The sequence below is a fragment of the Silurus meridionalis genome, chromosome 22 (assembly GCF_014805685.1).
Source record: "Silurus meridionalis isolate SWU-2019-XX chromosome 22, ASM1480568v1, whole genome shotgun sequence".
Taxonomy (NCBI): Eukaryota; Metazoa; Chordata; class Actinopteri; order Siluriformes; family Siluridae; genus Silurus; species Silurus meridionalis.
The window spans coordinates 3,376,340-3,389,258 of NC_060905.1; the positions used below are offsets into that span (position 1 = coordinate 3,376,340).

General features: G+C 40.6%; 1 protein-coding gene across 3 annotated transcripts in view; it reads right to left on the bottom strand.

Annotated features, from left to right (window-relative positions):
* The window catches only part of dnajb1a (DnaJ heat shock protein family (Hsp40) member B1a), a 9,730-nt gene extending 1,905 nt beyond the window's left edge, over window positions 1–7,825 (bottom strand). The window contains exons 1-3 of one of the 3 annotated variants that reach the window (XR_006923754.1): window positions 7,212–7,825; window positions 5,635–6,197; window positions 4,515–5,164 (exon numbers count right to left, since the gene is read on the bottom strand). Coding sequence is in view for 2 of the 3 variants with exons in the window: in XM_046834820.1 (XP_046690776.1) it covers window positions 4,934–5,164; window positions 5,635–6,197; window positions 7,212–7,422 (1,005 nt within the window). In the remaining variant the exon portion in view is untranslated. Of the gene's footprint in view, window positions 1–4,041; window positions 5,165–5,634; window positions 6,198–7,211 lie in introns of those variants that run through there. The other 2 variants (XM_046834820.1, XM_046834819.1) reach the window with 2 other exon arrangements.
* Window positions 7,826–12,919: the final 5,094 nt, after the last annotated feature.

Genomic DNA, 12,919 nt, shown 5'->3' on the forward strand with positions numbered 1-12,919 from the left:
GTGAGGGAGTCTGATCTCATCTTCTCTCCTGTTCTCCATCTCACACAAGTTCTTCTGGTAGAGACGAAAAGGTCCCATTTGGCCTCCACAGAACTTTCATCCACTCATTTACTGTTTAAGTGTTTTTGCATCAAGTTTGTTGCATAGAAACAAAAGGAATGTCTCAAAAACCATCAAATAAACAAGATGTTTCCATACTATTTAAACAGTCTATATTTTTTATAATAATACGGTTAATTATAAAATAGTATCGAGCTAAATCGTATCGACACACCCCTACACATCAAACATCCCCGAGTCCAAATTTAGACCTTTTTTCTCTTTTTTTTATTTTTACCAACATTATATTTATTAATACATTCGATAAATAAAGACTCAAACCAAACAAACAAAAAAAGGAGAGTTAAACAGTAAGAAAATAAAATGCTAGTCTGATAAGTTTGCTAGCTACAAGTTAGAGGAGGAAACTAGCAAGACCATGGGGAAACGACACCTTTTTAGCAGGCTAACGGGGAAGAAAACACCATTTAAAAAATAAATAATAATAATAAAACAATACGTTGATCCGTGTTCGAATTTATAAAAACCGAACCGTTAGCTGATTAAGTCCGGTTATTATGACCGGAGAAAAATCGATCCGACTCACCACGATTACGCGATGAAATCGTATCGGAGCTCAAGACGATTAAACAAAACCCAGGACGTTAATTTATAACCACTAGGGTCAAATGTTCCCCATCACGCGAGCGGAGACACAGAGACAGGAGACCGGAGACAGGGAGGATGATCATCCGCTGGAATGTCGTTCCTACCGCCAGGTCCAGGTTCAGTCCTGATTTGAGATGTAGGGCCCTAGTTAGTGCGCACGAGCTTCTTATATTCAACACTCTTTTCGGTACACTGAAGTGCGCGTACGTTAGGGGGCGCTGATGAGATTGGGATTTGAAAGAAAAAAAAATAATAAATTCCAGCCTTGTTATTCCGCTTCCCTTGCTCTTATGGAGGATGGGGCGAGGACCGCTTCAGGGAGAAGTGCGCTCCTGCCACCTAGTGTTCAGGAGTGAGAATTTAAATTCGGCATGAGGAGCGAGGTTGGGACTAATAACGGCGCACGCGCACGCACGATTGTCTCTTGTATCTCCAAGGAGGTGGCGTGGTCAGTGTAACTCAGTCTTAGAAAAGGATGCGTGGTCTTTGTAACTCGGTCTCAGAAAAGGGGCGTGGTCTTTGTAACTCGGTCTTAGGAAAGGATGCGTGGTCTCTGTAACTCAGTCTTAAAAAATGAGGCGTGGTCTCTGTAACTCAGTCTTAAAAAAGGAGGCGTGGTCTCTGTAACTCAGTCTTAAAAAGGAGGCGTGGTCTCTGTAACTCAGTCTCAGGGAAAGGGGCGTGGTCTGTGTAACTCAGCGTTAGGAAAGGAGGCGTGGTCTCTGTAACTCAGTCTCAGGAAAAGGGATGTGGTCTGTGTAACTCAGTCTTAGGAAAGGAGGCGTGGTCTGTGTAACTCAGTCTTAGGAAAGGAGGCGTGGTCTCTGTAACTCAGTCTCAGGGAAGGGGGCGTGGTCTGTGTAACTGTCTCATAGAAGGGCGTTATCTGTGTAACTCAGTCTTAGGGAAGGGGCGTGGCCTGTAGGCATCCTGAATTAAGGAGGTGTGGCCTGGGTTCATCCTCAAAGAAGGAGAGGCATGGCCTATGTTTTTGTATGTCTCAGGAAAGAATTTGCCTGTGTTCTTGTCAGTCTCAGGGAAGGAAGAAGACATGGCCTGTGTTCTTCTCAGTCTCAGGGAAGGAAGAAGACATGGCCTGTGTTGTCAGTTTCAGGGAGGGAAGAAGGCGTGGCCTGTGTGCTTGTCAGTCTCAGGGCAGGAAGAATGCGTGGCTTATGCTCTTGAACGTCTCAGTTAAAGAGGAGTCGCCTGTGTTCTTATTAGTCTCCGTAAAGAAGACATGAACATTGCTCTCAGACTCAGTTGAGAAAACAGGGCCTTTGTTCTTGTTACTTTCAGGGAAGAAGGTTTGGCCTTTTGCTCTCTGTCAGTCTCAGGGAAGGAGGCGTGGCCTGTGTGCTTGTCAGTCTCAGGGAAAAAGGCGTAGGAAAAAGGATTTATCTGAAAGTTTGTGGTCCGACGGTTTGGACATCAATTAGGATCCTAATAACTTTATCAAATGTATGTTAATAATCCGTCCTGGTTTCATCCCACTGGATTTCTCAATCAAATTCATGACTTTAGATTTTAATTTCCAGTCAATGTGAAGTTACATTTGGTTTCATGGCTAAAAACAAAAGCTGGAAATTTGACGTCTTGCAGGTTTTTGGAGGTTGCAAGACCTGGAAGCTCATCTAATCATTAATGTGAAATATTACACACACACACACACACACACACACATCATGGTTCTCATACAATATGTCAAATCTCCATCGTAATCCTTCACAGTTCAGTGTGTGATCATCATGAGAAAACTGAGACGTGATACAAAGTGGTTAAACGGTTTAATTGGCTTGGTTTGTACGTGACCTGCTCATCCTTTAGTACAAAACATTGTAGACCTGATCAGAGCTCCGGCTCGTTCTGCCCAAGAAATCGTCAGAGAATCTGTTTTTGACATAAAATCAATTGAAGCACATCTGGTTTTATGAGGGATTTTTTGCTGAATGATCTCCAACATTTTCATCACGGACCACGTTTACCTGCTCGCCTCATGCGTCTCACGTGTCGGGATTATTCACGTACCAAATCCATTTCGGTCTTCATCCAAAGAAACAAAACGTCTTCTGTTACATTCAGACTTATTATTAAGAACATAATTGTGTTTATTTATTTTTTGATGTTTGAAAGATTCTGCATCCATGTACAAAACTGACTGTTTAATACGACTCAGGTTTCAAACTGAGAGCAGCAGCAGCTGTTTGTATACTACAGTAAATATACTGTAGTAAGAAAACAGATTTGAGTAACGAATCTTTGCGTTGAGACTAAAAACAGGACGTGATCCTGCCAAAGCAAAATAAAACAAATCTTTCAGTGGGCGGAGTTTAACTTTTTGCATGTGAGAGGATTTCTGACCATTGGAAGGGTTAATCGGAACTCCTTGAGGAACTGGAGGGATTAGTTACAACCCCTTCCATGACAAACGGGAGGTTGGTCAGAACTTCTTGAGGAACTGGAGGAGTTAGATAGAAGTCCTTTAAGAGTAAGAGGGGTTTGTCAGAACTCCTTCTAGAGAGGGAGGAGTTAGTCAGAAGTCCTTCAGAAGAGGGGGGGTTAGTTAGACGTCCTTCTGGAGAGGGAGGGGTTAGACATAAAAGAGAGGGGTAAGTCAGAAGTCCTTCTGGAGAGGGAGGGGTTAGTCAGACATCCTTCTGGAGAGGGAGGGGTTAGACATAAAAGGGAGGGGTTAGTCAGAAGTCCTTCTGGAGAGGGAGGGGTTAGTCAGACGACCTTCTGAAGGGGGGGGGGGTTTAGTTAGACGTCCTTCTGGAGAGGAGGGTTAGACATAAAGAGAGGTAAGTCAGAAGTCCTTCTGGAGAGGGAGGGGTTAGTCAGACATCCTTCTGGAGGGGGAGGAGGGGGGGTAGTTACACGTCCTTCTGGAGAGGGAGGGGTTAGTCAGACGTCCTTCTGGAGAGGGAGGGGTTAGTAAGACGTCTGAAATCGGGAACTCCTTCAGAAACAATTAGGTTCAATCAGAAGTCCTTCAGGAGCTGGAAAGGGTTAAATCAGAAGTAATTTGGAAGCAAGAGCAGTGGTCAGAACTGATTCTGATAGAATTGATTTGGGATGAGATAGAACCGAATCCTTTTGAGGCAGAAGAAATTGATCAGAGTGCTTATGGTGCTAGACGAGGGTATTTAGTATTTACACCTCGAGCAGAGTATTGGATTGTTTAGCATTACTTTGGAAGCGTGAGATTGGTCAAAAAAACGTATTTAGTAAAAGAGAAAGGAGCGGTTTGGTCAGAACAGACCGATCTCTCGTTTTATGTAAAAAAAAAAAAAAATGTTCCCACTCAAAAAATAAAACGACGCACGTCACCCGTCTGATAGAACACTTTTAATTTCATATGGTATCTGTATTTAAAAATCTTTACATTAATTACTATTAAACACATGCGTGCATTAAAAACAGAAAGTGGCCTTTCCCAAAACTATAAAAAACAACGTTTTAAATCCTTCTTTTTTTTTCCTCGCACTAATATCAGCCATTCGTTTGTATACACATGATGCAGGAATCTGGATTTCTGGACACCTGGAGACTTTAAAACTGTACGTGGTTTGTACGGAATCGAGATCCGAGACACAAGACGCATGACACGAGACGGTGTCGGGGTTAAAAGCTGCCTCAATTGTGTAGCGTGTAGGGAGTGTGTGTGAGAGCGCCTGAACCCAACACACCCACCCACCCACACATATCCTCACACACACACACACACACACACACACAGTCGGTTACCATGTAAAAAGCGTTGCTCTAAAGTGGAATCCCATGAGTCTATCCTTCTTTATCCCCACACACACACACACACACACACACACACACACACACACACACACACACACACACACACACACACACAGTCTGTTACTAGTTTACATGATTGATGAGGGGAAAACACGATTCATTAAATTACATCAAACAGCTCTGTCCCTAATCTTCCAGAATTTGAAGAAGTCAAAACTATGAAGGCAGCTGAATCATCTCTGAGGTACTGCATATCGCACGTGTATGTGTACGTGTGTGTGTGTATCTGAGTGTCTGTCAGTGACATCAAAAGTGCACTCAACACAGGTAAATGGTTTATAAATTAATACTGTGGAGCAGTCTGGCCAATCCAGCTTCTCCACAATCCCCTCTCCCAACAACCCCACCCTCTCCCCCACAACCCCACCCTCTCCACCCCCTCATAACAAACCCCACACACCATGAACATTCACGGAGGGAGGATCTGCATCAGAGCATCACGAGTGTTCAGCGTCACTTTGTCCGGAAACTTCACGACAAACTCCAGCACCATGTCCCCTCTTTTGTCGGGACATTTGGACAGGGGCAGTCCCTCACCCTGGACCCTCTTCTTCATTCCCGGTTTGATGACGTCGTGAGACGTCACCGTGATGGTCCGGCCATCCAGCGTCGGCGCGCTGATCGAGCAGCCGCACAGCGCCTGTGGAAACGGAAACCAAAACACAGAGAGCTTCCTGAGTGAAAGGCTGGTGTTCTCGACGTGAATCTCCAGAAGTAGCCACCTGGATGCTGATCAAAACGTAAGGAATCTCTTGTTGCCTAAACCTCACCACAGAGGGAGGATCTGGACTAATTCTGGGATGTTCTGGAATGTTCTACTGATTATATAGGTGGAGTAAATAAAATCTCCTAAAACAACACATTTCCTCATATTATTGTATCAGGTATAATGTTGGGGAACGTCCATTAGTCCAAGGACAAAACATAAACCTAAACTATATATAAAAATCTTATTGCCTGACACTGGAGACTCCTTCCTTCAATGTTAAATACATTAAATTCTACTTGTGATTTGTAGGTGAACTACCATCAGGGCTGCTGACCAATCAGATTAAAGATTCCAGCAGTAATAAAGTATATAGGAGCCTCTCGAATCAGAAGGACACTCACGTCTCTGAGGGATATCCTCGCAGGGAAGACGATGTCGGAGCCTTCTCTGCGGAACACCGAATGCGGCTTGTCTTTGACGACAAACACTATGTCCGCTGGGATGTTAGTGGGCGTCTCGTCCCCTTCCTTGGGGAAGGTAATCTTTGTCCCCTCTTTCCAGCCGGGTTTGATGTTCACAGTAAGGATCTTGTCCTCTGTGCGCACCGTGCAGCCGTCCAGGTTTAGCCGCTTGCGCGAGATCTTCATCTTCTTGGTGCAGCCGGAGAACACGTCCTCCAAGCTGACCTTGAGCTCGTGAATAACCGGAGGGTCTTTCTTTTTCCCCCGTGGCACATGCGCGCCGCCCACGCGGGTCTTAAAGGACCTGGGAAAGCCTCCCATGCCACCCATGCCGAACGCCGCGAAGGGGTCGTCGACGTCCATGTCTTCATCAGCTCCATGAGAGAAGAACTGATCGAAGGGACTACGGCCGCCGAAGAACTCTGCAAACATGGCGTGCGGGTCTCCGTGGAACGTGTAGCTCGGCCCATTGGCTCCGCAACCTCCGGAATGTCCTTTAAGTCCTGGAAGGAAGAAAAAAAATTAATATTTTGAGAAATAATGAGACATCCTTTTCTTCATCTTCAGAATCAGGAGCCTGTAGCTTCAAATACACGAGAATGAAATGATTGCTTTATCCAATCAGATTTCAAGTCGACAACAGGGACTTCTAGAAGGCGTCCAATAACCTCGTGATTTTCAAGTCCAGTGATTAGATGGTCAGAAAGCACGCTAGTCAGAGCTCTCCACCCTCATCTCTAGCAAACTGCACCAGCTCAAATATTTTAGTGTGGATTTAACTGCTTTTTTTATTCCACAACAGATAATAATTTACCTGTATTTTAAATCCCCAGGAATCCCTGGTTTTCAATGGTCAAATAACTGAAAAGACTACAAATATGCACCGAAAACCTAAAGTGGACTGTATTTTTGTCATTTTTTAAGGTGAATATCGAAGCTTCTGTTAGAGATGATGTATGTGGTCGCAGCCAGGGCTCCAGTGAATGGAAATTCAGTGCAACACAGATTAGGAAAGTTTCCCTCTTGAGTCTAGGTCCTCTTAAGGTTTCCTCTGTACACCATCCCAAAGTGTTTTTCCAAATCAAATCAAATAAAAATGAATTGAATTGAAGGAGACATGGTTGGCGTCTTAATGATGGTATTAAGAGGTGGATTGATTCAGGGAGGACACCAGTGAAAGCCTGGGTGTGAAATACAAAGCCTGCCGTTGAAATATTATACACACACACACACACACACACACACACACACACACACACATACATACATATATATATATATATATATAAACATACACACACACAGTACTGGCTTTTCTGTGATGTAATCATATATAAAAAAAAGGTGAGGTTAATATGAACATAATGACAATCATATTTTTAAAAAATTTACTTTCGCCTCCAATTAGAAAATGGTTTGCAAATATTTTTTACGCAAAGCCACGCCCATTCATGGAGACCACGCCCCTCTCCCTGCAAAGCCACGCCCCACGGCCAGGTCGACTCGTACTGACTCACCTTCCTCCCCGAATCGGTCGTAGACGTCTTTCTTCTTGGCGTCGCTCAGGACGTCGTAGGCTTCTGCGATTTCTTTAAACTTATCCTCGGCTCCGGGGGACTTGTTTTTATCCGGATGATACCGTAACGCCTGCTTTCTGTACGCCTTTTTAATCTCATCCTCAGAAGCGCCTTTCTGTATACCCAGGACTTTATAATAATCTTTACCCATCACAAACGTCTTATAAAATTATTTAAAAAATAAAAGTACAAACTCCTAACTACCGGTTTAAACAGCTGTCCGATCCATGAAGAGATTATTCTACACAATGCTTTTTTTTCCCTCCACGTACAACAGTTACCTTCTCTTTCTTTTTCACACAAACTCGTCCCTTTTCTCCTCGACAACCCACACCGCATTCCTAAAGCGCTCGGAAAATCCACACTAATCCCACGAGAAGGTTTTTACATCCGTCCTAAGGAGCATAACGAAAAACACAACAAGAAGAGACCTCATCATACGGTCCTACAGAAAGTTCCAGAGAAAGCTCGTGCCTCTGCTTCAAATTGTGTCTGACGTGTTTCTAAACGCGACACACCACAGCGCCACCTGCTGACTCGGAGCGTAAAGCCAACTAGACCCGCCTTTACTGCGCTGTTATTGGATCATTTGAATTTCCTCAGCCAATCACGGGATTAGAAATGATTACGTGTAGAGCTCTGTTATTATTATTATTATTATTATTATTATTGTGGATGTTGTTGTTAATAAAAAGCCCCTGTATCGCCAAGCTGCCACTCTCGGGCCCTTGCGAAAGGGCCATAACGCTCTGTGCTCCAGAGGGGTAGTTGATCATAGTTGATCCATGTAGTCGATCACGACCCACAATCCGGCACGCACGTGACCTGCAGATTAATTGCTTGTTTATTTTTTAAACTTGCGGATTAATCGTAATATTCCTTTAACAATCGCAGAGTGAAACACTTTTTTTATTGTATTTGAAGTAATTTTGTATCTACACTCATGTTCATCAGTCAACAATAACCCCTAGCCGGAAGAGCGGGAGAACTCGGAAAGCCTTCCACATCATTCAAATCGTGACTCAAAAAACGCAATGCGATCCGATCCGTGAGATTTGTGATCCGTTGCACCACTAATCATGACTGACCCTGCACTCTGACCCCAGTTTCCTAACATTGCAGTGGTATGTTCAGTGGTTAAAGTATTAGACTCTGGTCCAGAAGGTCACAAGTTTAAATCCCAGCATCACCAAACTGCCACTTTTGGGCCCTTGAGCAAGGCCCTTCACCGCTTATTTATAAGTCGCTCTGGAAAAAAGGCCTTAAATGCAAATACGCAAATAATCTGTAATGAACATGCGACGAGTAAAAAGCCCCTTTTTTTACTTTACCTTTATTATTAAAATGACGATAACCAAATAGTTTATTTCCTCATACATGTGGAGCATATTGGATTTTATTCCCCTTTATAAACTTAATATTCAATATCTACCGTATTTGTCGTTCTTTCTCATAAATATCCTGAAATCTATTGTATCATTATAATATCTTCTTTGTGAAACTTTATTTCACACTAATAACTGCTTCTCGTGTTTATTTTCCCATTAAACTATTTGATTCTATCATTCGGAAAAACTTTCAATATATTCTCATAAACGTTTGTTTTATTCCATACATTTTCATAATAAACCTTTAATTTTATTCCATTCTGTTCTCATAAACATTCAGAAATGTTCGTCATTCGATTGGATTCCATTCTGTTTTTAAATATAACAATATATTCGTATTAAATACAACTATTTAATTAATAAATGTATGAATATTTAGTATATTGTTAATAGGCGTGAGTCTAATATTTTCTTGTAAACTTTCACAAATTGACATTACACTCTTTCCTACTCTAAAATTACACATTTTATTCTCTTTCTTAATTTATATTAATTTGGTATATTCTCATTATTGTCAGTATTTATATATATATATATATATTGTTTATAATTATATTTAATTTACTGTATAGACATCCAGTATCCATTACATACAGTACAGACCAAAAGTTTGGACACACCTTCTCATTCAAAGAGTTTTCTTTATTTTCATGACTATGAAAATTGTAGATTCACACTGAAGGCATCAAAACTATGAATGAACACATGTGGAATTATATATGGAATTATATACATAACAAAAAAGTGTGAAACAACTGAAAAATGTCATATTCTAGGTTCTTCAAAGTAGCCACCTTTTGCTTTGATTACTGCTTTGCACACTCTTGGCATTCTCTTGATGATCTTCAAGAGGTAGTCACCTGAAATGGTCTTCCAACAGTCTTGAAGGAGTTCCCCGAGAGATGCTTGGTACTTGTTGGCCCTTTTGCCTTCACTCTGCAGTCCAGCTCACCCCTAAACCATCTCGATTGGGTTCAGGACCGGTGACTGTGGAGGCCAGGTCATCTGGCGCAGCACCCCATCACTCTCCTTCTTGGTCAAATAGCCCTTGATGCCTTCAGTGTGACTCTACAATTTTCATAGTCATGAAAATAAAGAAAACTCTTTGAATGAGAAGGTGTGTCCAAACTTTTGGTCTGTACTGTACATACATACATACACACACGATATATCTTCAGCTCCATGAAGATCTGCTGTCCATGGGTTGGAGTGGAAGATCTTCAGCAAAAGAGTTCTAAACCCTTTTGAACACTTTTAGGATGAATGTTGAATTAAAAATTTGTTTTATTTGAGTGATTGGTTTAGTATTTTAACAACAATAAGACTGGTTTTAAATTAGGGAGCTGTGAATTAAAAAATAAAAAAGGCCCAGACTAAAACTCACACTTCTCTTCACAGACACATAGAAGATCTGCAAACTGACTCTGTCATACGCTTCATACATATTGTTTACATTATTAACACACAGGAACTGCGCAATTCTCAATTCTCCGAACTCCTAATACTACGAGTTTCCACGTATTTTTGCACACCTGCAGTAAGATATACATTTTACCTGTACACCTCCAACCTCCATCTTTTTATTTAAAAAAATACCTCATATATGTAAATATTCATTTCATTTCATGTATTTACAGATACACTGTAAAAAATGATTTTGGTGGGCGGTAAATATTACCCTTGCCAATAGTGTACCATTTACTTAATATGTAAGTCAGCACTTTTAATTATATAATAATGAGTAAAATTAACCCACACTCCCTAATTATTTATAGTAATAACTGCAAACTAAAAAAACGTTGTAATATATACTCAAAAACGTTGGCCTGTCTGTTAGAGCAAGAGCTATCTGGGGCACATGTTCGTTGGGCGAGCTGGATTGTGGAAGTTCAGTGAGAGAAGAGCTTTAGTGCTGATGGTAAGATAACTATTTAGTTCTCTGGAGAGTAAAGATACTATTTAGTTCTCACTCTCCAGTGTTCTGTGTTTTTGAAAGATTTATGATCAAACTCTTGATGTCACCCAAATGAGGATGGGTTCCCCTTTTGAGTCTGGTTCCTCTCAAGGTTCTTCCTCATAACATCTAAGGGAGTTTTTTCTTGCCACAGTCAAGTCAAGTCAAGTCTTTATTTTAGCCGTGACGGCTGCTCATCAGGGATAAATACACACCATTCACCATCACTGTTGATTTGTGTAAAGCTGCTTTGAGACAATGTCTGTTGTGAAAAGCGCTATAGAAATAAACTTGACTTGACTTGACTTGAGTTGAACTATTTAGCCCGCATATTTATCAAGTAACAAAAGAAAATGGGCACTTAAAACAATGACCACAATCTTATGACAGATAAAACTAACTATGTTAGACGAGAAGTTAATGTATAGCTTCGGACATCGGTCATAGCGAGCTAGCTAAAACACATTTTCTCTTGTGCTAATGTTAAAAATGTGCTTTTTCCGCATTACTGAAGCGCGAATGGTACTGCAAGAACGCGATTTTGAAACTTTTACCCGTGCTATTATATTCTAATCTAAGTTTTATTAAGTTACCGAAAGGTAGATAGTAACACAGCTAACTCATATAGCTAGCTGTGTGTGTGACTCCATTAGCCAATGTTTAGGCTAACTGAAAGTTTACCAGAAAGCACGTTTAAATGTTAAAATGTAAGTGTTGTGGGTAAGACAAAAATTTTGGTGTTAAGTTTTAGCTACAGCATTTAAAATATAATTTTAAAGTTGTGCCTAGGAAATGACGTTCGTCATGACAACAAATGTTATTTTAATGTTAAAAAAAATAGACATATGGATGTGAATGTCAGTTATTTAATGTCATAGCAGTTTAATTTTAAATTCAGCAACTGTGCATAAATTAAGCCTACAATTGTCCACTTCATTATACAAAAATCCTGAGTAAGCTTAATTTATGCACAATTGCTGAATACACTATAGTGTTGAAATCTAAAACATTGTTTAGGTTTGTTTTTTATTTATGTCCATAGCCCCTTGTTGAAAAGCACTAATTTATATTAGTACAAACTACCTACCTAATTGTAGGTAGTTTGTAATAATATAAATTAGTGCTTTTCAACAAGGGGCTATGGACTCATTTGCACACATTTTTCTCTTGTGACATGAATATGACTGACTTTAAGATGTGCAGCCATGAATTATGATTAGTTCAATGCCATGTACAGTACAGACCAAAAGTTTGGACACACCTTCTCATTCAAAGAGTTTTCTTTATTTTCATGACTATGAAAATTGTAGATTCGAACTGAAGGCATCAAAACTATGAATTAACACATGTGGAATTATATATGGAATTATATACATAACAAAAAAGTGTGAAACAACTGAAAAATGTCATATTGTAGGTTCTTCAAAGTAGCCACCTTTTGCTTTGATTACTGCTTTGCACACTCTTGGCATTCTCTTGACGAGCTTCAAGAGGTAGTCACCTGAAATGGTCTTCCAACAGTCTTGAAGGAGTTCCCCGAGAGATGCTTGGCACTTGTTGGCCCTTTTGCCTTCACTCTGCGGTCCAGCTCACCCCTAAACCATCTCGATTGGGTTCAGGTCCGGTGACTGTGGAGGCCAGGTCATCTGGTGCAGCACCCCATCACTCTCCTTCTTGCTCAAATAGCCCTTGATGCCTTCAGTGTGACTCTACAATTTTCATAGTCATGAAAATAAAGAAAACTCTTTAAATGAGAAGGTGTGTCCAAACTTTTGGACTGTACTGTATGTGTCAATAATTAAGAATTGTTATAATGTTATTTTGAAATGTTAAATGGAATGTTGCTAATGTAAATGTTTATACCAGTCTGCATGTGTCTCTCTATACTTTTTCAATTTAAAGAGAGGAGGTGGTGACTCTCAGCTATCAGTGTCTTCAAAGAGAGGAGGCCAGCTTTATTCACTGAGACTCAAGTAAGAATAATTATATTTGTTATTCTTTTTCACTAATGTATTTATAAACGCCAATAGTTTCCAACCTTTACTCCTACATACACCTATCATACCCCTAAATGTGTAAATAAAGCAAATTAGAAATATTACTAATATATTTCATATATAAATCTTTAGAATTTAAAAGTGAATTTGGACTCGTGACTCGTCATTGAAAGATTTGACTTATTTACTAGATCAAAGAGGAGATTTGTCGGATAACAACTATTTCCCTGGAAGAAACATTCATGTTTAAGCTTGATTACACATTCTGTCTTCTGCAGCTGATGCGTCCCAAAAGAGGTGCTGTTGGTA